At 39.5% G+C, this 27,820-nt stretch overlaps 1 protein-coding gene across 1 annotated transcript in view; it reads left to right on the forward strand.

The window, feature by feature from the left end:
* The window catches only part of Tnpo1 (transportin 1), an 80,791-nt gene that overhangs the window by 40,216 nt on the left and 12,755 nt on the right, over nucleotides 1–27,820 (forward strand). Inside the window, exons 5-18 of the mRNA XM_041663220.1 lie at nucleotides 1,273–1,379; nucleotides 3,809–3,942; nucleotides 14,563–14,644; nucleotides 16,274–16,396; nucleotides 18,134–18,252; nucleotides 18,719–18,779; nucleotides 19,318–19,486; nucleotides 21,021–21,173; nucleotides 22,295–22,520; nucleotides 24,057–24,228; nucleotides 25,594–25,680; nucleotides 27,208–27,315; nucleotides 27,430–27,588; nucleotides 27,667–27,754. Coding sequence (XP_041519154.1) covers nucleotides 1,273–1,379; nucleotides 3,809–3,942; nucleotides 14,563–14,644; nucleotides 16,274–16,396; nucleotides 18,134–18,252; nucleotides 18,719–18,779; nucleotides 19,318–19,486; nucleotides 21,021–21,173; nucleotides 22,295–22,520; nucleotides 24,057–24,228; nucleotides 25,594–25,680; nucleotides 27,208–27,315; nucleotides 27,430–27,588; nucleotides 27,667–27,754 — 1,788 coding nt within the window. The remainder of the gene's footprint in view (nucleotides 1–1,272; nucleotides 1,380–3,808; nucleotides 3,943–14,562; nucleotides 14,645–16,273; nucleotides 16,397–18,133; nucleotides 18,253–18,718; nucleotides 18,780–19,317; nucleotides 19,487–21,020; nucleotides 21,174–22,294; nucleotides 22,521–24,056; nucleotides 24,229–25,593; nucleotides 25,681–27,207; nucleotides 27,316–27,429; nucleotides 27,589–27,666; nucleotides 27,755–27,820) is intronic.

Consider the following 27,820-nt stretch of genomic DNA (forward strand, 5'->3'; position numbering starts at 1 on the left):
TGCACCACTACCATCCAGCTTAAAAATTTTGACGTTATTTTGAGATGGGATCTTGCTTTTTCTTCACTCCTGTGCTGCAATTACAGCCATGTGCCTGCTGCACCTAAGTTTAATTTCTTCCTTTTCTTGTTTTCTAAAGTATTTGTGAATCTTGTCAAGAAAGTTTATTGGGAAGATACTTCATTTTAATGATTTCATGCTAATTCATTTGGATGAATGAATTGCTTACCTCATAAAATAATATATAGCTTGTTTGTAATTTTACTATTCCAATAAATATTGTTTAAGTATGCTTATACACTTGTGAAAAAGTTTAAGAGTAATTCATAGAAATAACCTTATTTTGAAACCAAAGTAGTTTTTTTTTTAATTTTATTTCTGATTTATGTATGAGTGCTCTACCTGTACACCTGCATGCTGGAACAGGAGATAATATCCTATTACACATAGTTGTGAGCCATCATGTGGGTACTGGGGATTGAACGCTCTTAACTGTTGAGCCATCTCTCCATCCCCCAAAATATTCTTTTCAATTCTTAAGATTTGAATAAGTATTGTCAAACATAATTATAATTTTTGTTTTAGTGAGATATGGTCTCAGGAATCCAAGTCAACTACCTATCTGGTCCCCCTGCTTCCTCTTGAGTGTGGGAGTTATAGGCATGTGACATTATGCCCAACTCTCACAGTTCTAAACAGTGAAAATTATGTCAGTTTTCAGCTCTTCTTGGTATTAGTATTCTTTTTTTTCTGGAGTAGGTAGAATTATGGGACTCTATAAATTTGGAGTTCTGTCACCATTCTTTAATGTTTGCCTAGCAAATGCAATGGCATTCAAGTTGTAGGTGTGTCTGTTTAGCCCACTTGGTGTTTCTGAAGTTTTGTTTGGGTTTTCCCCTTGGTTGGTTAGTTTTTTGGGAGACAGGGTCTCTACCTACCTGCCTCTGTGCCTCAAGTGCTGGGATTAAGGTGTGCATCACTGAGCCTGGCTTGACTTTGCCCTCTTGGGTCTTCTTGCATTCATCTTCCAAGTCTGGGATTGCAGTTTTAGTAACCACGGAGTCCCTGTGTTTTGTTATATTTTAACTTTAGGAAAGAATAGTTGACATGAGGAAGAAGATCTCGGTACCTAACTGATTCTTGCCTAAAGGCTAATAAGAGTGATATCTTTAATGTAACTCTGTAGTTTGGGCCTCTTGGCATGTTTTGAAGTGTGTTTGTGCATGCCTCTCACACAGTGTCTTAATCTCCAAATTTGTGTCTTCTTTCTAGGAATTTTAATTACAACCATAGCCTCCAAGGGAGAACTGCAGAATTGGCCTGATCTCTTACCAAAGCTCTGTAGCCTGCTGGATTCTGAGGATTACAACACTTGTGAGGTAAGGCGGCTTGCTTCTTAGGTCTGTCCTTTCATAGCCTATGTTAACCTTCAGGAAGATACTTCTCAACTAGACAGCTTCAAAGCTCTGAAACCTAAAGTTGTCTTTGTATTTTATATTTGTTACCTTTTACTTGTTTTCTGAAAATAATGTAACAAAAATCATCACTGTTTCCTATAAGGAAATGCATTGTCTCTGTGAAGTTTTTCTTAAATGTTACATGCATGTGATTAAAGCTGTTTTTATGTTTAATCAATTAATTTTTTTAATTAAATTTTTTTTAATTTTATGGGTGGGAGCTTTTTGCCTGCATGTATGTTTATGTACTGCATGTGTACTCTCAAGGTCAAAATAAGTCACCAGATTCCCCTAAAACTGGAGTTCCTGGTGGTTTTGAGTTACTATGTGGGTGCTGAGAACCAAACTTGGGTCCTCTACAAGAGCGACAAGCATTCTTACCTTACTGGTGAGCCACCTTTCCAGCCCCTCATTGATGTCTTACGTATTTGAAGGTAAACCAGAGTTTACCAAAATACCAGACCATAAATTGTTTTTAGTTTCTCTAAATGACATACAGTAAGAGGCATAAACATTTTTATATATTTTTATTTTGATCCTAGCCTTTTGCAGCTGAACCATCACGCCAGCCTGACACGAACATTTTTTTTAAAGGTTTATTTATTATATATGCAATGTTCTGTCTGTATATATGCCTGCAGGCCAGAAGAGGGCACCAGATCTCACTGTAGATTGTAGATGGTTGTGAGCCACCATGTGGGTGCTGGGAATTGAACTCAGAACCTCTGGAAGAGCAGCCAGTGCTCTTAACCTTTGAGCCATCTCTCCAGCCCCCTGACATGAACATTTTAATCATAATTAATTCTGATCTCTTGATTTTGTGTTTTAGTTTCTTAGGTTTTGCTTTGCATGTTTTGTTGTTGTTGTTGTTTTAATTATTTATCACCACTGGTAAAATCTGTAAAACTATTGTGTTGGGGAAATGAAGAAAATGTTTGGATTTGTATTTTGAGACGGTCTCATTGTGACCCTGAACTCTTCTAGTCCTCCTCCCTCCCAAAGGCTGGGATTGCAGGCAGGAGCCACCATGCCCAGTTGGAATTCCCTTCTTAGTTTCTCAATGTTGGTGAACACTGTACTATTTGATTTAATAGCAAGCCGAATTTTTTTTTTGTCCATCCATCCTTCCTTCCTCCCTCCCTCCCTCCCTCCCTCCCTTCGTCTTACAGTGTAGCTCTGGGTGGCCTAGAACTCCTAGAGATCCATCACTCCCTTAGCTTCAGAGTGCTAAGATGGAAGCTGTGCGGCCACATGGGCGGAAACCCATCTTAGAGGCTTAGACTTGACAGCAGCACCTCTTGGAGGTATAAGTGAACAAGATGGTGTCAGGAGAGAAGAGAGAGGAACTCGGGAGATTAGTCTCCTGAGTCACTCTTAGGGCATGCTGCAACCCTGGGAACACAATGACAGTGTAAACTATAGTGATTGTAAGCTGCTCTGCTAAAGACGCAGGCTTTCTATCTAGATCCTCACACAATATTTCTAAATGTTTGTTTTTAATGGAATTTGGCTTCGTTGTTTGTTTTTTGTTGTCGTTTTGAGGTTTTTTGCCTTTTTGTTGTTGTTTTGTTTTGTCATTTTTATTACCAAGATGATTAGAGGAAGTAGCTGTCAGCTTGAATCTTCTGTTACTATATTATGTTGTCAGTTTCCCAATATATGGCTTGTATATGATTGTTTCAAAAATTTTTGGTAAGATATATTACAAAATGAATTTATGTTACAGTGGTTAAATACATTTCTATGAAAAGTTATTTTCGCAGTCTAGTGGTGGTGGTGCACGTCTTTAATCCTAGCACTCAAGAGGCAGAGGCAGGAGGATCTCTGTGAGTTCGAGATCAGCCTGGTCTACAAGAGCTAGTTCCAGGACAGGTGCCAAAGCTACAGAGAAACCCTGTCTCGAAAAAAAAAATTATTTTAGCATTTAATAAGATAATTTTAATATAGACTTAAAATTGATATTTCAGCGGAATTAGAAATTTTAGATGCTATTTATCAACTAATCAAAATATTTTCCAGTTTTAACTTATTTAAACTAAAAGTTAAATACATCATTAGAGTGATATTTTGATACTCTGAATTAATTTGTTTTTAAGTTTTATAAAGCATGTGGGCTGAGAACATAGATTTGTTAGTAGTCCACATATCTTGATTTTTCTTTGTTTTGCTTTGTTCTAGTTAGTTTTTTTCCTTTGAGAATGGGGTCTTGCCATGTTGTCTAGACTGGTCTCAAGCTAGTGTAGTGATCTCCATGCCTCAGCCTCCCCGGTGCTGGGATGACATATGGTGTGCCACCTCCTGCTCGCAGTTGTTTTCAGTGAGTTCTAATGCTATAAATCTGTCTCTTACAGGGAGCATTTGGTGCCCTGCAGAAGATATGTGAAGACTCTGCTGAGATTTTAGATAGTGATGTTTTAGATCGCCCTCTCAACATCATGATTCCCAAATTTTTACAGTTTTTCAAGCACAGTAGTCCCAAAATAAGGTGTGTATATGGCATTGTTAGCTTATAAGCTGATTGAAGCCTGATAGACCATTACATTCTTTTGTTTAAGACCAAGAATAGTTCCGGGAAATTGTTTTTTAAGTTATCTGATTTGTCACATCCAAATACCTTCATCTGTAGCTGAATAATTAATATTCTTCTCCCCGTGCAATGTTGACGTACCCGTGTCCATTGTGGTGAACAAGATTAGCTGATTTCTTTGAACTTTTAACAAGATATCCTCTTTGTTGTCTACTTCTGTTTTCAGGATCAGTTCTGTCCTCTCCTTTGGTTTTCATCCTGTGACGGGTAAACTGACTGAGTTGTGATGAAAACCTGTTTTCATTGAGTTGTTGACTATTGTCACTTTAAAAGTTTTAGATCTAGTTATAGAGAGTGGGCAGTCATTTAACACAGGCACCAGAACCTTTTTATATACCATAAAATGACATGGTAGGCCTCAAGTTAGGCTGGACTGGTATCCATTTTCACCTTAGCAATTCCTAAAATGATACTGCCCTGTAGTGGTGAAAATACTATTAGAAGATGAATTAGTCTTGATGAAGCCAATTGCCGTCAATTCCCTAGCAAATTATAATTGCAGTGTGTTAGTACAAGTATATCGCCTCCTGTGTTTCCCTAAGCTGTTGAACTTTTTGGCTTTTGTTTTGGGTGTTGTTGGTTGATTTCCCTAACTGTTATTTCAGAAGGTATTGCTGTTTCTGTGAATTGTCAGTTCCTTTGATTTTTGTTTTATTTTTGTTGTTAATTTTTCATGTATTTCCATAGAATAGACAGATGTATTGGCATATAACTAGAAATCATTGCCTAAAATAATGGATCACTCAAAGGTAAATAGACTTCAGTGTAGATTATAGCTATTAGTTGGGTCATAACATTCCATCCCACTGGCTCTTTTTCAACTCTGTAGCCAGATAGCTAACATGAATTTATTTCTTGATTAAATTCTGCATTTACAAGTACAACTCAGTTTCATTTCAGACATTTCATCTTGCATTGTATTTACTTTTGTGGTGTTGGTGGAAACTTTTCAACGGCTATTTGGTATGTCATATATGTCATATATGACCTCTTTAGAAGTAAGCTGTTATCCTCCATGTCTGTTTACTGGGTAGGCTTTATTCCCCATGGACTCTTCCCTGCTCACACTCTCACCAGGTGGTCAGAGTGCTTGTACTTCAATTCTAGAAATCTGCGTGCTTATATTGGTTCCGCACAGCCTTTACTGGCCTGGAGCACCTTGTGTAGACTAGACTGGCTAGAACTCAGAGATCACCTGCCTCTGCTTCCTGTGTGGGACTCAAGGTGTACGCCACCATGTTGAACTAGAAATCTTAAAGGTTTTTATTTTATTTCATGTATGTGTGTAGGCTTGTACATGTGCTTGCTGCATTTGGTTCCCTTTCTTCTGTGTGGTTCCTGAGGATTAAACTCAGATTGCTAGGCTTGGCAGCAGGCACTTGTACCCACTGACTCTCAACTGTACCAGAAAACAACAGTGGAAAGACCCACAGAAGCATTGCTTCACTTAGTTCTGTCCATGGTCATTTGTTAAAATTTTAGGTAGAATTCAGCAACAGAGAGATGTGTTTTCAGTGAATCTTTGTTGTTGGTTTTTGTTTGTTTGTTTTTTTTTTCAGTGAATCTTTGTTATTAGGCTCTTCAAATTGTTCGCTTATTTTTTATGTATTTTTGGGTAAATAAACTTATCTGTTACATATTTTAGTGGTTTTAACCACGATGTTTATAATGTAACATATTTACTGATGACTTCTTATGTAGTTTACCTAGTTTTGTACTCTTAAGAACGCCCAGCATGCCGGGCAAGGGTGGCTCTCACCTTTTATCTCAGCACTCAGGAGGCAGAGACAAGGGACAAGCAGGTCTCTGCATTCAAGGCCAGCCTGGTCTACAGAGAGAGTTTTAGGATAGCTAGGGAGGTTACATAGAGAAACCCTGTCTCAAAAACAACAACAACAGCAACAACAAAATAACAGACAAACAAAAACACCTTACCCGCCCCACCTCTAAACTGTTGGGAAATACAGTAGAGCAGTGGGCTGTTCCGTAGTTTTGCATCTAAATCTCAGCATCACCATCTTTACAGAGTATAAAGGAATATTTTGCAACACCTCCTTCACACCTGCTCTTCCTTTCTACTTTGATGTGTTACAATGTGTATATAATTTACATCTAGGTCCTACATGTGAGAAAGTATGTGGTGTCTTTCTGAATAAGGCTTACTTCACCTTAACACAGCTCCAGCTTTGTCCATTTCCACACGTGCTCTCTGAGTGGATTAAATTCCATTTTCTTTTTCTTTTTTATTTATTTATTATGTATACAATATTCTGTCTGTGTGTATGTCTGCAGGCCAGAAGAGGGCACCAGACCTCATTATAGATGGTTGTGAGCCACCATGTTGCCGGGAATTGAACTCAGGACCTTTAGAAGAGCAGGCAATGCTCTTAACCACTGAGCCATCTCTCCAGCCCCTAAATTCCATTTTCTTTATTCACCTCTCTGCTGTTGGGCATCTAGGTCAGTTCCATTCATTGGTGTTGGAATCAGTGTATCAGTGAGCATGGGCATGGAAGTATTTGGACTTAGGATCTTTTTTTTTTTTTTTTTTTTTTTTTTTTTTTTTGGACTTAGGATCTTTTGTGTGTGTGCCTAGGAATGGTGCGGCTAGACCATATGGTAATTCTATTTTTAGTTTTTTTGAGGAAACTGCTGATTTCCATGGTTGCTGTTCCCATCATCAGCAAAAGCAGTTCCTCTTTTCTCAGTATCCTTGCTGGCATTGCTATATGTCTTATTTATTTATTCATTTATTTGCTTGCTTATTGTAGCCATTCCAGTGGGTATAAGATGAAATATCAGTGTGGTTTTAATTTACATCTCACTAATGCCTAAAGATGTGGAACACTTTCAGATGTTTGTTGATCATTGTATATTTCTTTGAGAATGTCCAATTCATTATTCCATTAGTGATAGGATTTTTGTTTGAGTTCTTCATAGAGTCTGGATATTGATCTTTGATAGGTAATTATCAGAGGTTTTCTCATTTTTCTATACTATGTTCCTCTAGCAGTTTACATTAAGGGCTTTGATCCATTTTGTTTTTTTTTTTTTTCTAAAAAAAAAAGTGTAAGGTGTGGATCTATCTAGTTGTTAGTGTTCAGATAACCCAGTTTACAGTATTTGTTTTGAGACACTGGGTAGCCACAGACAAGCAAGTTTATTTCTGGACCCTGTGTTGCATTCCATGGGTGTTTTTGTGTCTGTGGTGCAGGTTGTGTTACTGTTCACAAGTTTGAGTGGGTTTGAACCGTTAGTAAGGTGATGGTTTTCCTAAGAACTTTCCCTGCTGTGTCCTTGCTTTGTACCTATACTTGACCACCGAGTGTTCTCTGTACAAGTTCTTGGTGTTGATGCAGGGATTTTAAATGGCCTTTCTGTTTGGATGTCTGTTTCTCTGGGTTGAGAAGTTCTTTCTGCTATGATTATATTGACCCAGTTCTCTGGCTCAGCGTCTTCTATCCTGAAAATTCTTGGGTTTGGTTTCTCAGTCATACTTTGGAGGTCTTGAGCATTGCAGTCGTGCTTGGTTTAGTTTGGTTGGGTTTCTTTGGGAAAAAAAAAAATCTGTTTGAGTGTAGTGTTTCTTTGACCTTGTCTTTTCTTTTTCTTTTTTTTTTAAATAAGGTTTGTTTTTATCTTATGTGCCTAAGTATTTTTCCTGCTTGTATGTCTGTGTACCAATTGCATGTTACCATGGAGACCAGAGGATGTTGACTGTCTGGAACTGGAGTTATAGACAGCTATGAGCTGCGGTGGGTGCTGCAAAGAACCCCAGTTCTCTGAAAGAGCAGCCAATGCTCTTAACTACTGAGCATCTCCCCAGAGCCAATTTGACCCTTGACTTATGTAATTTTCATTTCTGGCATTTTTTTTTTCAAAATTTCTATTGACTTACTGAATTTCTCCTTTATTTTGCCTTTTTAGCTATATAGCCATATATATATATATATATATATATATATATATATATATATATAGCCATATAACTACTTTCATCATTTTTGTCTAGTCCCTCCTCTTTGCTGCTGGCTTTCTTCTAGGTGCTGGTTTAATTTCTTCCCCAATTCACCCATGTGTTTATATCATTTTTAGGACATTGATCACCTTTTGCTGTTAAACTCTGAGGTCATCTAGCATGCCACCCACTCAGTCTGAATTCCTTAGGATCTCTGAGGGAGTCTTGTGGCCTTGCCCTTTCACATTTCTTGTGTTTCTGTTACAATTTGTGCTACTCTTGGTTTAGGGATCTTGTTAGTAAGTAACCTAATTTGGTGGTCTCAATTTCCAGTTCCATTTAGTGAGAAGCAAATAGGCTGGGTTTTTGTTGTTTTGTGTATGGCTTTTTGTTTGTTCATTTGTTTTGGTTTTTGGAGATGGCTGTCCTAGAACTTGCTCTGTGGGCCAGTCTGGCCTCAGACTCACAGAGATACACCTGCCTCTGCCTCTTCCGGTACTGGTACTAAAGGCATGCACCACCTCTGCCCAGGGATGTACAGAGAAGCAAACAAATAAAATTTACAAAGATAATTCATTGGTGTTGAAGAGATGACTTGACAGGTAAAAGACTGGACAGAGCACCTGAGTCATTCCCAGGACCCAAACCTCTTAACATATGACAGCTACGAAGGCACTTGCAGTCACCTCCACATACCCACACACACACAGACACACACATGATATAAAAATAGCGGAGTAAAGAGATGGCTCCGTGGTTAAGAGTACTCATTGCTCTTGCAGAGGACCCAGGTTTGGTTCCTAACACCTCCATGGCAGCTCACAACCTCAGTTTCAGAGGCTCTGATGGCCTTTTTCCACCCTCTGCGACCTGCACACACATACGCACATGGTACAGATATACATATGTGTGTGTGTATGTATTATGTATATGTATATATGCACACACAGTCAAAATATCTATATATAATACAGAGAAAAATTTTAAATTCTACTAGAAGTTTTATATTAGAAGAAGAAAAAATCAGAGGGCATTAAAAAGATTACCTTATGGTGGAAATGCATAATACATTAAAAGCAGTAAAATATGAAAAAGTAAAAATACTAAATACCCATGGAGTCTTGGATCTTTGAAAATTGGAGCATGCCAAGAATGTGCAGGTTGTAAGGAAGTCAATTGTACTGGGAGCTCTTAACTTTCTTACAGTTTATTCTGGTCTTAAGCTTAGGTGTGTCTTCACTCTGATAGAGTCTCTTCCTTGCATGTCAGGGTCCTCTGCTGACCACACTGCTTTGTAGACTGTGCGCTGTGGTTCTTCCATCTTCCTGAGTGTGTCGAAACAACCCTGGGATCTGTGTAGGTGGAACTTTCCTACTTTAAGTCCTGCTAAGTATTATTCACCCTGCTGGTGGAGTGGAACTGTGGATGTGGGGAGCTTTGGCGTGTGAGTCCATGACAGACAGCTGGCTCCAAAGGTGATGCTACCTGCTGACACTAAGTGGTTCCACCTCAAACTGATGAGTTCAGCTCGAAGACACCTGTAGATTGCCGTTTTCTATATACTTCTCTGCCTGCACAGAGCCCCTGCTACCTTTGCTCCTCAGCATCTGGCCTTCGTTCTCTCAAATTGTCTCCCAGGATTGTCCCTCATTGTGGGCCTATGGCTGGTTGAATGTAGGTCCCTTGACTTCAGTTGTTTCCGGTGGTCAGGTCCCAGGTTACCTCATTTTTAAACAATAGGATTCCTCTTGGAATGCCACTGGGCGTCAGCCCTCTGAGCCTTTGGAAACTCCTTCCTACTGCTGATCTGTCCTGGGTTTGAGGTTTGAGAGAGGCTTGTCCTGTGGGTAGGACTTACCTCGAGCTGAGACTTCTGCTCTCCTATGACTAGAGCTGTGTTTGACTTTATCACACATTTTTATTAACTTTTTTTTTGAAATTATAGTATAATTACATCATTTCTCCCTTTTTTTCCCCTCCAAACCCTCCTACATCTCTTCTTTCTGTCTCTCAAATTTAATGGCCTCTTTTTTTTTTAATTATTAATTGTTATAGATGGAGCTTCTGACCTTCCCAGGAGACACAATTTCATTGCAGACTCTCCAGTCCTTTGGTTTTACAGCCTTTCTACCCCACCCCCTCTCCAAAAAGTTCCTTGTGCCTTAGGTTGCAGGAGTTGTTTTATTGATGTTTCCCCTGGAACTTGCCTCCATAACTCTCCATTCTAATTGGTTGTGGTTTTCTGCATGGTCTGTTTCTGTTGAAAGAGAATTTCCTTGATGAGAATGAAGACTGTGCTTGTCTCTGAGTGTAAGGACAAACATTGGGACTGGAGTTGAGGCTTATGCTGTTAGTAAGTTGGTGGGCGTAGGTTCCTTTCAAGATCCCTTACTTCACTTGTCCTGGGTACTTGACTGGGTTTCTAGTAAGTACCAGGCATGATTCCCATCTTGTTGAACAGGTCTTAAGTCCAGTGAAAGAGCTTTTGGTTACTGTCAAGGTATGTGGTCACTGCAGCACCCTTAGGACCAAGGTATACGGTCACTGCAGCACCCTTAGAAAGATTTTTGTGTTGTGCTTGTTGTTAATAGGTGACATGGCTGGATAGAACTGTTGGTTGTTTCCCTTCTTTGAAAGCTTGCATGGTGCCTTCTCGTACTATGAAATATGGAAACTAGTCCTTAAAAGGGAGGGCATATAGGTCAGTTCCAGCTCAGGGGCCTCTGGGGCCTGTGTTTGAAATGCATGGTGTTTTCAGCAATAGGGACTGACTTTCCACTTTGGGGTGGGGAGGGGCAACTGAGGGCAATAGAATAGCAATACCTGTAATGCGTTGTTTTGCCTTCCTCTTTCCTTCTCTCTTGTCCCCCTGTTGCCCCCATCCCCATACTCTAGCAACAGTCCCTGTCTACTTTCCTGGTTTCTGCAGTAGAGTAGCTCCAGGATATATACTCAGCTGAAGATTTGGAGCTAGGAACCTCTGATGAGAGGATCCATATGTTTTGTTTCTGGGTCTGGGTTACCTCACTCAGCATGATTTTTTTTCTAGTTCCACCCATTTACCTGCAAAGTTTATGATTTCAATTTCCTTTATGGCTGAATAGTATCCATTACTGTATATGTACCATGTTTTCATTATCCGTTCTAGGTTGTTCCCATTCCCTAGCTATGAATAGAGTAGCAGTGAACATGGCTGAGCAAGTGTCTGGACTAGGATGTTAAGTCCTTTGAGCATAGTATGCCACGGAGTGCTGTGGCTGGGTCATAGTGTCAGTACCTTTTGATAATTGTCCAAACTGTTTTCTGTAGTGACTGTACCAGTTTGCAATCCTATCAGCAATGGATGTGGGTTCTCTTTCTTTCCGTGGCATTTGTTGTAGAGTTTTTTGTTGACCTTTGCCATACTGGTGTATGATGAAATCTCAAAGTTGTTTTGATTTATATTTCCCTAAATTGCTAGGGACAATGAACATTTTTTTTACATATGTCTTAGTAAGTTATTTTTTAAATTCTTCTGAGAACTGTTTACGTCATTTTGTGAATGGGTCATTTGGTAATGGCTTGTTTGTTTCTTTCCTTTTCGTATGTTCTGGATTTTAATGTCAGATGTCTCACTGATGAAGGTTCTCTCCCATTCTGTAGGCTTTCTCTTCACCTCACTGGGGATGTCTCTTTATCTGTGCCGAAGCTTTTTAGGTTTTACCAACTTCCACTTGTCAATAATTGTTAGCTTTAAATTTGGGGCAAGTAGAGTCCTACTTCCCACACCTCAGTCATTTGGCGTTCTGCCTGTTTTCTCCTATAGTAGCTTCAGTGTTTCAGGCTTTACTTTAGGTCTTTGGTCCATTTAGAGTTAGCCTTTTATGCAAGATGATGCATACTGGATTAATTTCATTCTTCTATACATGGACATAAGTTTTTCCCAGCACTGTTTATTGAAGTTGCTTTCTTTTCTCTAGCCTGTGTTTCTGGCATCTTTGTCACAGAAATGGCTGATGTCATGTGTACTCATATTTGGGTCTTTGATTATTGTTCGAATGGTCAACACATCTGTTCTTGTGCCAGTTCCATATTTGGGTTTGGGGGTTTGTTTTTGTTTCTCCCCCCCTTTTTTTGGACTGGGTCTGTCTATGTAGTCATGGTAGTTCTGGAACTCTCTGTGTGGTCCAAGCTGACCTCAGATTCACAGAGATTGGCCTGCCCCTGCCTCCCAAATACTGGGACAAAAATGTGTGCCACTATGTACAGCTCATGCTATTTTTATTACTCTGGCTCTGTAATATATTTTAAGATCTGGAATGGTGACCTGACCCCCCCCCAGCATTTTTAATTTGGCTCAGATTGTTTTGGCTGTCTGAGGTCTTTTGTGGTTGCACCTGAATTTTAGGGTAATTTGTTTGTTTGTTTCTATTTTCTGTTCATCACACTTTTTAAATGCTGTTAATCGGGTAGTTATAAAATAATGTTTTATTATCGTTTTGATTGTATATTTTTCTGTCATTAGACTATTAATGGTTCATGTTATTATAAGCATCGCCCTTTTTCTTGTCTTTCATTCTTTTTAAATTAGGGGTCTTCTTTTGATCTGTGGATCTGGAGGATCTGTCATCTCCTGTCATCTTTAAAATCACCTCATGCTGTTGTTCATTATGGTCTTTAGACTCCCAGGCTCAGACTGTGTATCTTAACCCTAGTTCCTGGGTGCAAACGACAAGGCTCTAGAGCAGTGGTTCTCAACCTTCTAATGCTATGAGCCTCATGGTGTGCTGACCCCCAACCATAATATTATTTTGTGACTACTACTTCATAATTTTGCTACTGTTATGAATCATAATATAAATATCTGATATGCAACCCCTCTGGATGGGTTGTTTGACCCCTCCAGAGGATCCTGACCCACAGGTTGAGAACTGCTGCTTTCGTGATCATGATTCATTTGAGTAGCATGTTTTTATTATGATTTATTTCTTTGTTTTTATATCCTAACCACAAGTTCCCCACCGCCCCTCCCCACAGTCCACTCCTCCGCCATTGAGAAGCATGATTTTCCCTAGCTATTCTGTTGCTGTGAAGAGACAAGGGCAACTCTCTTAAAAGGAAACAAACAGTTCAGTGGGGGCTTGTTTATAGTGTCAGAGATTAGTCCTAATTATCACAAGCTCCAAAAAGGCCACACCTCCTAATACTTGTAATCTTTTCAAACAGTTCCACTCCTTGGTGACTAAGTTCAATTATGGGCCATTCTCATTCAAACCACCACACCATCACATCCATTAAACTGCTCTGCTCCCTTCTGAGCGCAGCTCTGGGATGCAAGTTCATCTTGAGTTTGAGGCCAGTTGTAGCTATGTAGTGAGACCCTGCCTCAAAATAAATACAGTTACCACGTTGGTTTTAGAATCTCCCGTGACCAATGCGAATCCTATGTATATGTTGTTCCTTCTGGGTCCTTGCTTAATGACCATACGAGATTCTAGTCTGTTCTTGGAACAAAATTTTGAATTTTTAACAAATTGCAATAATTTAGAATATAGCTTATAAAGACAGTTTTTATTACTCTTATAGAAAGTAATCACTGCACAACAAAGAAAGAGTTAGACACTGGAGGCTCATAGGAATATAGATTTTTACTTTTGAAAGTTATTTTTGGTGAATCTCATTTCAGAAGAAAGTTGTAATCTCATTTCAGAAGAAAGTTGTAATGGCTACTGATAAGAGCAGAGTGATCGCGGCAGGCTAGCTGCTGATCCTGTGAATGTGGTGACTGACATGAAAATTTAGTAGTTCTGAAGTGCGCTCGTCTGAAGCCCCTCCCATTGAGGTGGGGGATGAGTGCATCTCTTTCAATTACTATTTTCCAAGCACAGTGGTAGGTGTTGCCTTGTAGAGTGTTTGGGGAAACAGAAGGCTACACCTTCAGCTTTCAAGGAGTTGGCCTCATCCGTGCTGGGAACCATCCCAGTGATAAGTATTCCCGTGAGCACTGAGGTGCCACCTCTAAAATTTCTAAATTGTAAACCTCCAAAAGAACTGTAGAGTTGCCCTCTTAGTACAGTCTGTCAAGCAGGCAATTAGGGAACCTACCCTAAAAATGTAAACTCCTGCAAGAGCTCGTTTTTAAGACACAGTATGGGTAAAGAAAGACTGAACATGATTTGACCTAAACTGTGTAGGCATTTTAAACTGAAAATTGGAATTAAAATGTGTTTCACTTTGCTTAAATTTGCTCTGTGCTTACTGAATACTCAGATACCTCTAAAGCAATCACTTTTTCCCTCTTTAATTTAAAAGTATTGTGTTCTATGGGAAAGAAACTGTACTATTTAAAAAAAGGTATTTGGATAAGTGCCATTTATGTAATGTCAAGCAAGTCTTATTAAGAAATTAGTTAAGGAGTGGAGAAAAATGTACAGCTCAATAAAAGAAAAGAAATGAAATTAGAGTACATGGCTGTGTGGCAGGACTATCTCACTGGTGTTGCCCTACTGGTACACATAAGGGCTCATATACCATAGTATTCTAGAGATGCACATTAAAGTCCTTATGAACTTGGTTTCTAGGTCTCACGCTGTTGCATGTGTCAATCAGTTCATCATCAGTCGGACTCAAGCACTTATGCTACATATTGATTCTTTCATTGAGGTAAGATTCACCACTGCCCATGTAAGACTACCCTGGGGCTGTGGGTTCATTTATATACCTAGTAATTTACAATGCAAAAAATAGCTGTTATTGCTGGCGGTATTAAAATTGGATACAATCTGATGAGTTTTTCCTTACTGGAAATAAAGGCAGTCTGTATGTGATAGAACATTGGAGTGGTGGTGCAGACACTACTCACGGAGGAAGTATATGTAGTTAGTTCTGCTTACTAGCTTGACTACTTAAAGAATTCTTCCTCAATAGACCATTCAAATTGTATGTGCAAATTGATTTCCCAGCTTGTGAGTAGTATTTGAAGCAAGTAAATACAAAACAGTAAGATTGATGAAGTTAAGAATCCAAAAGGCACTTAGTAAAAGAACAGCTATGTAATTGTTGACCTTGTGCCCGCCCGCCGTGCATTACTACCGTGTGACCCTAACTTTCCTCAGTGTATAGGCCAGATCTTTAGGTTACAGGCCAACCAGGGGGCACTAGCTACTGTTCTCATCTTAAAAGTTGGCTTACTCTTAGAGTAAAAACTTGTTGACCTAGGATTCTATGTAAGCCAGTTTCAAATCCCTTCTCTGAATGGCATGTTTTTAAACCCCTACTGAAGTTTACTTATTTATCTGTGAAAATGAGTAAATAGCATATGTTGTGACAATTGGATATGTCACCACAGCCTTGTGGTCTATTCATCCCCCCCTCCCCCCCCGCCATACACTCACACACTCTTAACCTTGTAGAATTTGTGAGAAACATAGCATTGATTACCTTGATTACTGTCTGCTTCACTAGTTTAGGGTTAAGTTGTTAACCTGCTTCTGCTGCTGCTCCATGAGAGCATACCTTTGGTCTCCCCGTGTATTTATCTCCATCACTCACATGAATGTAAGCTACACACAAAAACCATAACTGTGTGTAGTCTCTCGTTAAGATTGACATTTTAGGCCTGGAGAGATGTCTCAGTGGTTAAGAACATGTACCATATTCATCTAGAGGACCTGAGTTCAATTCCCAGTGCCCACATCAGATGACTCACAACCATCTGTAACTCCTGCTCCAAGGGATAACACCTTCTTGACCTCTATGGGCACCTGTATTTACATGCACCCCTACCCCCCACCTAATTAAAGATGTGGGTTTTTCCCCCCGGACAAGGTTAATTAAACACACAAACATAATTAAAAGAAATAATTATATAATTGCATTTTAGTCTGGCATTATGGTGCTTTAATCCCAGCACTTAGGAGGCAAAGGCAAGTGAATCTCTGTGAGTTCCAGGACAGCCTCATCTACATAGAGAGTTCCAGAACAGTCAGCAATATATATACAGAGAGACTTTGTCTCAGAAAATCAAAAAGAAAGACTTTTATCTTTATATCTCAGTCATGGTCTTTGGTAGTTGTCACTTAGCAGTTGGTTGTCTGTTTTATCAATTGTCCGTGAGGCAGTTCTGGGGTTGGGAGAATGTTTGTTTGTTGGATTGGATATTTGAAGCAGAATCTTAGGTGTCCCGTTCTGGCCTTGAACTTTAGGGTCTTCTTGTCTTCAGCTGTCAGGCGTTATTCAGTCTTTTTGTAGGTCTGTTAAAGTATGGGTAAAATTGTCTTTTTTCTACAACAGAACCTCTTTGCACTGGCTGGTGATGAGGAAGCAGAGGTGCGGAAAAATGTGTGCCGGGCACTGGTGATGCTGCTGGAAGTCCGGATGGATCGCCTGCTTCCTCATATGCATAACATAGTCGAGGTAACCCGAGCCGGGCAGACCCCAGAGAAGTGTCGGCACAAAATGTAATAATTGTAATAGTGGATAGAGTTTTCTGAATTATATAATACCTTTGAGAAGAGGGGCAAAAAATAGATATGATGGTTGTTTTTAAATCCTCTTGGTGATTTGTCTCTTGTGAGATTTGAGATGTTTATGGGAGAAGTTTTTTAAACAGAGATAGGTTTAATTGTAACTGCTAGGAAATTCTCATGGTATAGATCAACTTATGGGTGTTTGGGGGATATTAGGTGACATCAATCTTAAATTGATGGAACTAGAATTAAAAATTGAGTTTTTTTTTCACATTATCAACAAGATTTGTCTGATTCAAGCCGTCTTCAGTAGAGGTAGGGTCACACTTTCCCATATGATTTCATATTGCTGAATGTAATCATACTTATTTATTACATGGCTCTCCGGGTGCTTTAAGCAGTATATTGTCCAGAGCCTTACGTCTGCTTCCAGTTTTATCTTGGGAGGTGAGAGTTACAGTGTGTTAGACTCTGGAGAGATGGTTCAGTAGTTAACAGTGCTTGTTGCTCTTGAAGAGGTTGTGGTTTCATCTCTAGCGTTGGAAGCTTACAGCTGCAGCTGCTTGTAGTTCTGGCTCAAAAAGATCCACTCCTTCTGGCTTCAGTGGACAGTTCGTACACAAGGTGCACACTTACAGACAGGCAGGCACACACAGAACATATAAACATGATGCCATTGAGTAACTTTTGTTTGTTGTTTTCGAAATGTGTTAGAAAATGCTGGCTCAGCAGTGTGTGTGTGTGTGTGTGTGTGTGTGTGTGTGTGTGTATAGAGAGAGAGAGAGCATCTTCTTTTGTCAGAAGTATAGAAATGGTGTCTTGAGTCTGTTTTGTCTATGAAGTCACCTAAGATTAGTTTTGAAAGGTTAGATGAAGCTAATCAGAACATTTAAAATTTTATCATTTGGTGTAAGTCACAGCAGGGGAGCCTGATATAGTGTTACATAGCATTTTCTTCAGCAGTACTCAAAGCCTAGTAGTATTTGACGTGTAGTGGAGTAGTGACAGTTGCCATATTTTTTCGTAACAGTCTGTTCAGAAGCGAGAGTGTACTAGAAATTTGTCGATTGACTTTGGTTCCAGTCCTAGGTATACTGGGAAATGCCCTGTGTGAATTCAGTTCGATGTGTTCAGAGTACGCAATTGTAGTTAGGGTGTTCGAAGTGTGGTGTGTGCACCCCTTATCCCTCACTTAGGAGGCAGAAGGGGAATCCTAAGTGTGAGGCTGTATTTGCTACATAGTGAGCTCTAGGACAGCCGGGGATCCATGCTGATCCACCTTGTCTTCTGAAGACAAAAACAAAAAGGGGAAAGAAATCTAACTTTCTTTTCCCAAAATTAAAAAAGATTTACATATATCACTTTGAATATGGAGAAAAGTCTGTCTACTAGAGACAACTTGTTATTTTTAAATTCTTCATTTCAAGGAAGATACAGAGTTCTTTTTTCCCCTCTGATTAACATTGACATGTCAGAAAGGTCAGCAGCTTCCCTGTATACAGGATCAGTAATGTGCACAAATGAGAACTTCATTCTTAAGTTTAGTCTTGTTTTAAAGGCACATAGGGAGCTCTAAAAGAGAGACGTACAGGTTGGAAACCAGGATTTGCAGAATGTAGGATCAGGACGAAATTCCTATTTGCTGTCCAGAATAAAATGACGAGTAGTGTGATTCCCTTCACAGTACATGCTGCAAAGGACACAAGACCAAGATGAGAACGTGGCTTTGGAGGCCTGTGAATTCTGGCTGACTTTGGCTGAACAGCCAATATGCAAAGATGTGCTTGTGAGGCATCTGCCTAAGTAAGTGTCCCGCTTCCAAGTGCCGCTAGTCCTCAGGACACTCAAAATGCATTCTCTCACCATGGAGATGTTGGATTTCATTATTGATAGAGTAGATTTTCACGATTACCTTTTTTTAAACTACATAAAAATAATTTATTCATGTGTTGGGGGGTGGATTCAGAGGTACCAAAACAGGCACTTGGAGATCAGAGGACAAACCCTACCTTTACAGATAAAGCATAATTATAGTGTTTAGTTACTATTGGTCTTCTATTTTGGAACTTTTGACCATGAATGTTTGACTGACCAATATTTCTTAAACCTGCCCTGTTCATATTCCTTGAATTAATTGGAGCAGCAATATATCACAGGATATGCTCACAGACTATGTTGCCACTGTTATCATTGGTTTGGTGTGCATGAGGTTGTTAAGACAACTTAATACTCTGAATCTTTAGGTCTGTGTTTCATTAATTCTCTCTAGGTTGATTCCTGTGTTAGTGAATGGCATGAAGTATTCAGATATAGATATTATTCTGCTTAAGGTAAGTAAACCATCATTTGATTAGGGAACATAATATCTATATTGATAAAGTTTTGAATTTGATCATTAGGGCATTTATTTAAGATAGACCCTGTGTAAGGGCTTTCTATTACCTATAATAGGCTACAGATGTTCAAAGTGTAACAAACTAAATTTGTTACCTTAATTGATAGTGACATTGGTGCTCTCCTTAATTTGCCTTTGATCAAAGCTATTTGAGGTTTATTTTTAGTTTGTAATTTGTTTGTTTAGACCGTCTTACTCTCTCTGGGTTTATTTTAAATACACTGATCTGAATTTAATTTGGGTTACTCTTATTGCACCAACTAATAGTAGAAAGGGCCTATAACCTAGCAGGTGTCATATGCCCATTGTCCCTTTCACGGGGACCTGTTTACTACAGAGAGAAGTAGTTTTCTCTCAGGAAATACACTCCAGAATCCTGTACATCCATATGATGCTCTGGTCCCTTTACTTATGTAGGCATTAATAGCTTAAAATGGAGTAGCCACTGAAGGCTTCTGTTTAAATAACAACAGGGCGATGTGGAAGAAGATGAAACAATCCCTGATAGTGAGCAGGATATAAGGCCACGGTTTCATCGCTCAAGGACAGTAGCTCAGCAGCATGAGGAGGATGGGATTGAAGAGGAAGATGACGATGACGATGAAATTGATGATGATGATACAATTTCTGACTGGAATCTGAGTAAGTGGGATAGGTAAAGCACAGTTGTTTTCTTGGACAACCTCTATTGTTGGTGTCTAACCCGGTTCTTAGGAAGCTGTGAGCAGACTCACAAGTTTGATTATGTCAGCCTGAACTATGTAGTAAGATCTTTGTCAAGAAAATAAATAATAATACAGTGAGTTTTATTTGTACATCTGTCCAGCCATCACCATGATCATTAATGTGAGCTATTTCTATTACCTCCATCCCCATAGCCATCAGTCTATGTCAGTCTAAGGATTTGCTACTTGTAAACAGCCCTTCCTAACCAGCTTTTACTTGGCATCCATGTTGTAGCATGTATCCATAGTTTTTCCCTTTCGTCAGTTGGTGAACTTTGTGTGGATGTGTTTTCAGGTCTGTGGGCAGATGTATCCAGCATAAGCTTGCTTGCTTGCTTGTCATGGCCATCTATGACTGGAAGAGGGATGTAATGTGTCCCTACAAAGGGAAAATCCAAGACTTTAATCCAGTGCAAGCAAACAAGCTGCTACTCTTCAATTAAGAGTGTGGACCAGAGGGCTGGAGAGATGGCTCAGCAGATAAGAAAGTTTACTGCTCTTGCAGAGGACTGGGGTTCAAGTCCCGGTACTCACATGGTAGCTCACAACCTACCATAACTGCAGATTTAGGGAATCTGCTGCCCTCTTCTTGCCTCCTCAGGCATCAGTCACTTGATGTAAAGACAGAACAAGGGAGAACACCCAAACTAAACAACAACAAAAACTTAAAATAGAATGTGGGTCAGAAAAAAAAAAACAACTATAGCCGGGTGTTGGTGGTGCACGCCTTTAATCCCAGCACTCGGGAGGCAGAGGCAGGCCAATCTCTGAGCTCGAGGCCAGCCTGGTCTAGAAGAGCTAGTTCCAGGACAGGCTCTAAAGCTACAGAGAAACCCTGTCACGAAAATATATATATATATATATATTTGATTTTAAATGATCTACTATTAGAAATGTTATGTAGAAAACTGGAGAGGTGGCTCAGAGGTTAACAACTCTGGTTGCTTTTTCAGAGATCTGAGTTCAATTCCCAGCAAACCCGTGGTGGCTCGCAACATCTGTAATGAGATCTGATTCCCTTTTCTGGCCTGCAGGCATACATGCTGACAGAATGCTGTATACATAATAAGTAAATAAATCTTTTAGAAAGAAAGAAATACTAAGTAGAGCTAAGCTGGTCTTTTGTTGCTTGTTTTGTTTTTGAGATGGGGTCTTGTAGCCCTCGCTGACCTAGAACTCAGTATCTGACAGATTGGCCTACCACTACCGGCCTGAGTAGAATTCAGTTTTAAGTGTGATTTTTTTTCTTTAGCTTTTTAGTCTGCTTGTTTGCTTTAAAGAGATCACATTCTACCACAGAATTTTAATAACCGTGCATGGCATTCTGGGAGCGCATTAGATTGAATAGAGCATTAGATTTTCCCACAAAGATAGAAGAATCTGTAATCAAGTACAGAAGAAAATATCTTAATACATTTGCTAATTCTGTCAACAAAAATGTATTTCCTTAGGAAAATGTTCTGCTGCTGCTCTAGATGTTCTTGCAAATGTTTATCGTGATGAACTCTTGCCACACATTTTGCCACTTTTGAAAGAGTTGCTTTTCCATCATGAATGGGTTGTTAAAGAATCAGGCATCTTGGTTTTAGGAGCAATTGCTGAAGGTAAGTCCAATTGCAAAGAAAGTTCTTAATAGATTTTAATAAGGCTAGGTTACTTTAAGCAGTCGTTAACTTAGTAAGCAGAGACTTCACTCTGAACTCATATACTACACGGCTCTGCTTGCAAGGCCAGTGTGTGGTGGACGGGACTGTGATCTCTACTGACCTTAAAAGAGATGACTGAATTCAGAAACCACCTTACTTTAGTAAGTTCCTGTTAGGTACCACTAAGAAGAAATCTGATGTCTGAGGGCTGTTGCTCTGGAAATAGCTTTATTCCCCAGGTAAATCTAGGAAGTTTGGTAAGGCAAGAGTGTCACCATTCTCTATAAGAAGATTGGTTTTTTTGTTCTAAAAAAACATCATATTGAGTTAGGTAACCCAGACACAGAAAGATAAGTATAATATGTACTCATTCATAAATGGCTTTTAGACATAAAGCAAAGAAAAACCAGCCTACAATTCATAATCCCAGAGAACCTAGACAACAATAAGGACCCAAAGAGAGACATACATGGATCTAATCTATATGGAAAGTAGAAAAAACAAGATCTCCTGAGTAAATTGGGAACATGAGGACATTGAAGGGGAGGGGAGAGGCAGGGAGGGGAGTGGAGAAAAATAATTAATAATAACAATTTTAAAAAGACAAAGTACAAGGCTGGAGAGATGGCTCAGCGGTTAAGAGCATTGCCTGCTCTTCCAAAGGTCCTGAGTTCAATTCCCAGCAACCACATTGGTGGCTCACAACCATCTGTAATGAGGTCTGGTGCCCTCTTCTGGCCTTCAGGCAGAATATTGTATACATAATTAATAAATAAATAAATAAAAGACAAAGTACAAATACATATATTCAGGTAAGTCATCCTTGCATTTAAAATAAATTAACAACAACAAAAAAAAAAGAAAACCAGAATTTTCATGACAAAAATTTAAATGTAATTATAGCCTCCTATAAGACATCTAGGAGCAACTAACTCTGATTTATTATTCTAAATAATTTGGTATCAACTTTTCTATTGGTAGCACTGGAAATGTACTAAATTTTTCTTTGTGAATGCTTATGTTCTTTCTATATACAGTTGAGTTTAGCACTGCTTTGAAGGATTGCTGTTCTTTCCTAGGTTGCATGCAAGGCATGATTCCATACTTGCCTGAGCTCATTCCTCACCTTATTCAGTGCCTCTCTGACAAAAAGGCTCTTGTGCGGTCCATTACCTGCTGGACTCTTAGCCGCTATGCACACTGGGTAGTCAGCCAGCCACCAGACACATACCTGAAGCCATTAATGACAGAATTGCTGAAGCGTATCCTGGATAGCAACAAGAGAGTACAAGAAGCCGCTTGCAGGTGGGACAATGTGATTGTGAAAGTAAGAGCCTGGTTTTGAACCAGTAGTAGAATGTTGACGTTAAACCATTAAACATACAACAATGCAGTTATGATGGGAAATTAGTTTTCCTTGGTTCGGTTTTAATAGGACTGATTTGTAGCTCTGGAATATTTGCACAATGGCATATTTTACAATTTTTTTAGACTAGAAAATTTTTACTGATGGTTTTGTTAAAGTGTGACTTTTAGCTAAGCATAAGCCTTTGCTTTCTTCCTCATTCTGTCAGCTAAAGTGTTTGTGGGATCTCAAAGGAATAACAAAATTCTAGATCTTTAGTCTACAGATCCACTGCCAAAACTTGGCAGAATGTCCTACAGACTTCTGGTATGTCCACAGTGACATCATATGCTTAGTGAATCTTCCATAGCTGTTCTGTTGGATTTAGGGCACTCTTTTCTCACATCAAAACTATTTGCTTTCATCTTTACTAGTTTCTGTTTCCTGGAGCAAGGCTACCTGCCATTAAATTTATAACTCCAAGTAGTTTTTACCATTAACCCTTTTGTGGGTTTAGGGCTCAAACCTCAGATACTCAAATATGCCAGGCAAGTCATTTACCTGCCATTTCAGCTTATCATTAAGTGTTCTTGTATGGGTGATCTTTCATTAGCCTAAGACTTGCCTACTAAGCTCGACTGGGTTACCAAGTACCTTCCTAGATCTGGAATTACAAGAAGTCACTAATATGCCTGGTTTTATTTGTTTTAAATCTAGATTGTGGAACTTACACTCCAGATTGCTGCATTCCCAGCACTCTGTCAATATGAATAGTAAGCACCAAATAAACTTGTTGGTTGGATAAATACAAGGACCAGAAGTCTTAATGGTTTTAGATCTCACCACTGTAGCATATTAAGAAAAGAGGAGCCAGGCAGATCTCTGAATTCGAGGCCAACCTGATCTACAGAGTGAAATCCAGAACAGCCAGGGCTACACAGAGAGACCCTGTCTCAAAAAAAAAATTTTTAAAGGAAGAGGGCGAGCTGGATAGATTGCTTAACACTTAAGGTTTGTTCTCAGCAGCGCATGACAGTTCACCACCACCTGCAACTTCATTTTAGGGGATTAGATGTTTATAACTATCTTCAAGGACTCTCGCGTGCACGTGGTGTACATACAAATGCAGGCGTGTACACATAAAATATTTTTGTGAGAAAAAAATCATTAAAAACCAAAGTAAGCCTGTAGAATGAGGCAAGAAAAGTAAGCCTATAGAATGAGGCAAGGCTAGCCGGGCGATGGTGGCGCACGCCTTTAATCCCAGCACTCGGGAGGCAGAGGCAGGCGGATCTCTGTGAGTTCGAGACCAGCCTGGTCTACAGAGCGAGTTCCAGGACAGGCTCCAAAGCCACAGAGAAACCCTGTCTCGAAAAACAAAACAAAACAAAACAAAAAAAAAAAAAAAAAGAATGAGGCAAGGCTGTGCTCATGGTGTGATGTATAATCTGTGACAGGAGACTTCATCTCCTATGTGTTTCTCATTTCCATTGTAGTGCCTTCGCTACATTAGAAGAGGAGGCTTGTACAGAGCTTGTCCCGTACCTTGCTTATATACTCGATACCCTCGTCTTCGCCTTCAGTAAATACCAGCATAAGAACCTGCTCATTCTGTACGATGCCATTGGGACACTAGCAGATTCAGTGGGACATCATTTAAACAAGCCAGTAAGGATCTGAGGACGACTGCTATGGGGACAGTACAATAAGCTGCATAAATACATAGTGTGTGTTTCAAAATGAAAAGCCTGAGAAGTATGAACAGTTAGGTTTTACTACTGTGGGAATAGGGAATATAATTCTTAAGAAAGAGGTAGCAGTTGAAATAAGCTTATGGTTAGTATAGTAATAACATCTCATGAATACACTTCATAGTGTCTGGAGGAAAGGGATAAAAAAGAGTTTGTGCTCTACATTTACTTGCTTCCATTTAAGCACCCTTTAACATTGGCTTCTACCTTCTCTTCAGAGTATACCTGACATCAGGAGTCTACTATATAATATAAAAGTTAGAATGGGAATGGTAGGTGGACAATGCTGACGAGCACTAAAAGTGTCTTGTCTGTCATGGTGTAGCATATGAGGTGAGCTTTGAAGATGTTTTAAAATTTTTAATTTTTAACGTTTTAAAATTTTTAATATAGCTCAGTGTCCCTGCTGGAAATGATTTGATGAGATACATGGTCGCTGTAGGAAGAGCCTTAACTCACCCTTGTTTTAAATTACTCTCAGCCCTAGAGCCAGACAGTCTGTAGGTCTACTTTGGTGTTGGGTGGTTTGCTTAGTTAGTTGAGGGATAGGTTGTGTTTTACATCCTGTACCTCTTGTCTAACTATCATGAGCTCACTATAGAGCAACAACCATTATGGTATAGCCACAGCCAGACCTTCCCACCCCAAATAGTCTTATTACTTGGGAGGAAAACCTGGGATTTAGCAAGCTGTGGATTATGCTGGGTTTGGTGACAGACACTTGTAGTCCCAGCATTTGGGAGGCACAGGTAAATGGATCTCTGACTTTGAGGCCATCTTTGACCACACAGTGAATTCCAGGCAGGCCAGCCAGTACATGGTGAGACTGACTTAAAATAGAAAGCAGTGGTGGCTGGAGAGATGGTTTAGCACTTAGAGCACTGGCTGCTCTTCCAGAGGTCCTGAGTTCAATTCCCAACACGCACATGGTGGCTCACAACCATCTGTAATAGGATCTGATGCCCTCTGCTGGCCAGCAGAGCACTCATACATAAAATATTAATAAGTAAGTAAATAAATAAAAGAGAAAGAAACCCAAGTAGCAGATTTTAATGGAATGAGATACTTATATACATTTTGTTTTAGAAAATATGAAAGATTATTTTAAATCAGGGTCATATGAATTAAAAAGTGGAGATAGGATAGAAAAATATTTAAGGAAACTGTAAAGTAAAAACTGGGTCTTAAAAATAGGTTTGTAAAAGTTTAGCACAACTGCTCCAAATGAACTAGCGTGTTCCCGGGTGGTAGTGAAGCTCTGTGTTTGTTGTTCTGTAAACAGGAATATATTCAGATGCTAATGCCACCTCTGATCCAGAAATGGAACATGTTAAAGGATGAAGACAAAGATCTCTTCCCGTTGCTTGAGGTATGCTGAACTGGTGATGTTCGAATTCCTGCAGTGTAAACCCATCACAAATGTGTTCTGAACCAAAATGTGTGTGCTTGATAGAATGTCAATAAATTGTTTCTCAAAACAATTTCTGTTGAAATGCTGAATAATATTTATAGAACTTGTTTTTTGCAGCATTTTAAAGTTTGTTCTTTGACAGTTTCATACATGTGTGGACTGTATGGTCATGTTTTACCCACATTCCCTCTCCTAAAACTGCACCACTGTGTGTCCCTTCCACTTATTGTCGGTATTGTGTACACCGAGCTGGCCTTAGAGCTCTCCCTGCTCTGTCTCTCAGGTGCTGGGATTAAAGGAGTACATCACCATACCTGTTTTTTTTGTTTTGTTTTGTTTTTAAATAACTTACTGAGTCCAATTAATATTGTCTGTATGGGGCCATCTACCAGAGCAACCTACAAGCAGCCACAACTCTAAAGAAAAATTGATATTCTGTAGTTGGTAACTATTGTAGTTACCAACCAGTAGCTGTTCAACTAGGGACGGCCTTCGTAGCTCCTCCCCCATCTGTTCTAGAATATTAACTAGCCTTGACCTTATGACACAGAGTTCATTGTGGCCTTGTCATAGCCAGAAGACAGCGTCTCACAGCACTTCTCTGCATCTTCTGGCTCTTAGATTTTTTTTTTTTTTTTTTTTGGTTTTTCGAGACAGGGTTTCTCTGGCTTTGGAGCCTGTCCTGGAACTAGCTCTGTAGACCAGGCTGGTCTCGAACTCACAGAGATCCGCCTAGCTCTGCCCCCCGAGTGCTGGGATTAAAGGCGTGCGCCACCATCGCCAGGCTCTTAGATTTTTCTTAAACTCTTTTCCATGATGTTCCCTGAGCTTGGGGAAGGGAGTATGTCGATGTTTCATTTAGGGATGAACATTCAAAACTCAGTTATTCTCAACTCTGGACTGCTTCACAATGCAGAAAGAAGCTTCTCTGACCAAGGTTAAACTTACGGTTAATCTATGACTATAAGTATAAATATTTAGAAAAACATTTGACAACATATCACTTAGCAAAAACAATCATAGTTTAACTCCCAGAGTCTGACCACCTCAACCATGAACTTTGACTAGGTTTACAGTGCCAAGTATGAGTTCTCTACCGTGGACTAGGCCTTTGGTTAAATTACAGACTGGTTGGTTGCTCTGTAATAGTCTTGCCACTCCTGTACCATAGGCACAGCAGTCTACTTGGCAGACTCTCTTCCTCACTCCGAAATGTGTTCTCATGCTCGGGTTGTCTGTCATGTTTGTGTATCTTACACATACCCTATCGACCCTCTTTATAAATCACACTTAGATTGCTTGTTATTTCTGATATAATGGAAGTTTAATTTTCTTCTGATTGGCTGACAACAAAAGAAGTTAGAAAAGGTATGATAGCATCGTAGAACGGATACATAAACAGCTCAGACTTTTTTGCCTAATTTAAAGCATTTATAATCTTTTCTATAATCTGAAAACTTAATGTGTCTACTTGATTCTTTCTAGTGCCTCTCATCCGTTGCCACAGCCTTGCAGTCTGGCTTTCTTCCCTATTGTGAACCTGTGTATCAGCGTTGTGTAAACCTAGTGCAGAAGACTCTAGCACAAGCCATGGTATATATATATATATATGGTTTTTTTTTCTTTCTTTCTGAGTATCATAATTTTAGAGATAGGTATACACACTTTTTCATTGTGCAACAGCAAAGACAGTGTGTTTAATTTCAGCTAAACAATGCTCAACCAGAACAATATGAAGCTCCAGATAAAGATTTTATGATTGTGGCTCTTGACTTACTCAGTGGCCTGGCTGAAGGGCTGGGAGGCAACATCGAACAACTGGTAGCCCGAAGTAACATCCTAACACTAATGTATCAATGCATGCAGGTAAGATTTGTAAGAGTGAACGATTTGGAACCTGCTTCTTTGTGTTATAAGAAGTTAATTTCTCCTTATTTCTTGTAGGATAAAATGCCCGAAGTTCGGCAGAGTTCTTTCGCCTTATTAGGTGATCTGACTAAAGCTTGTTTTCAGCATGTTAAGCCCTGTATAGGTATGAATGTTTTCTTTTTTGGGTGTGGACTAGCATATCTGTCTTAATTGTATTTAAAAACAAATT

Source organism: Microtus oregoni, unplaced genomic scaffold, assembly GCF_018167655.1.
Source record: "Microtus oregoni isolate MIOR12 unplaced genomic scaffold, Mior012 000014F_ref0000157, whole genome shotgun sequence".
NCBI lineage: Eukaryota > Metazoa > Chordata > Mammalia > Rodentia > Cricetidae > Microtus > Microtus oregoni.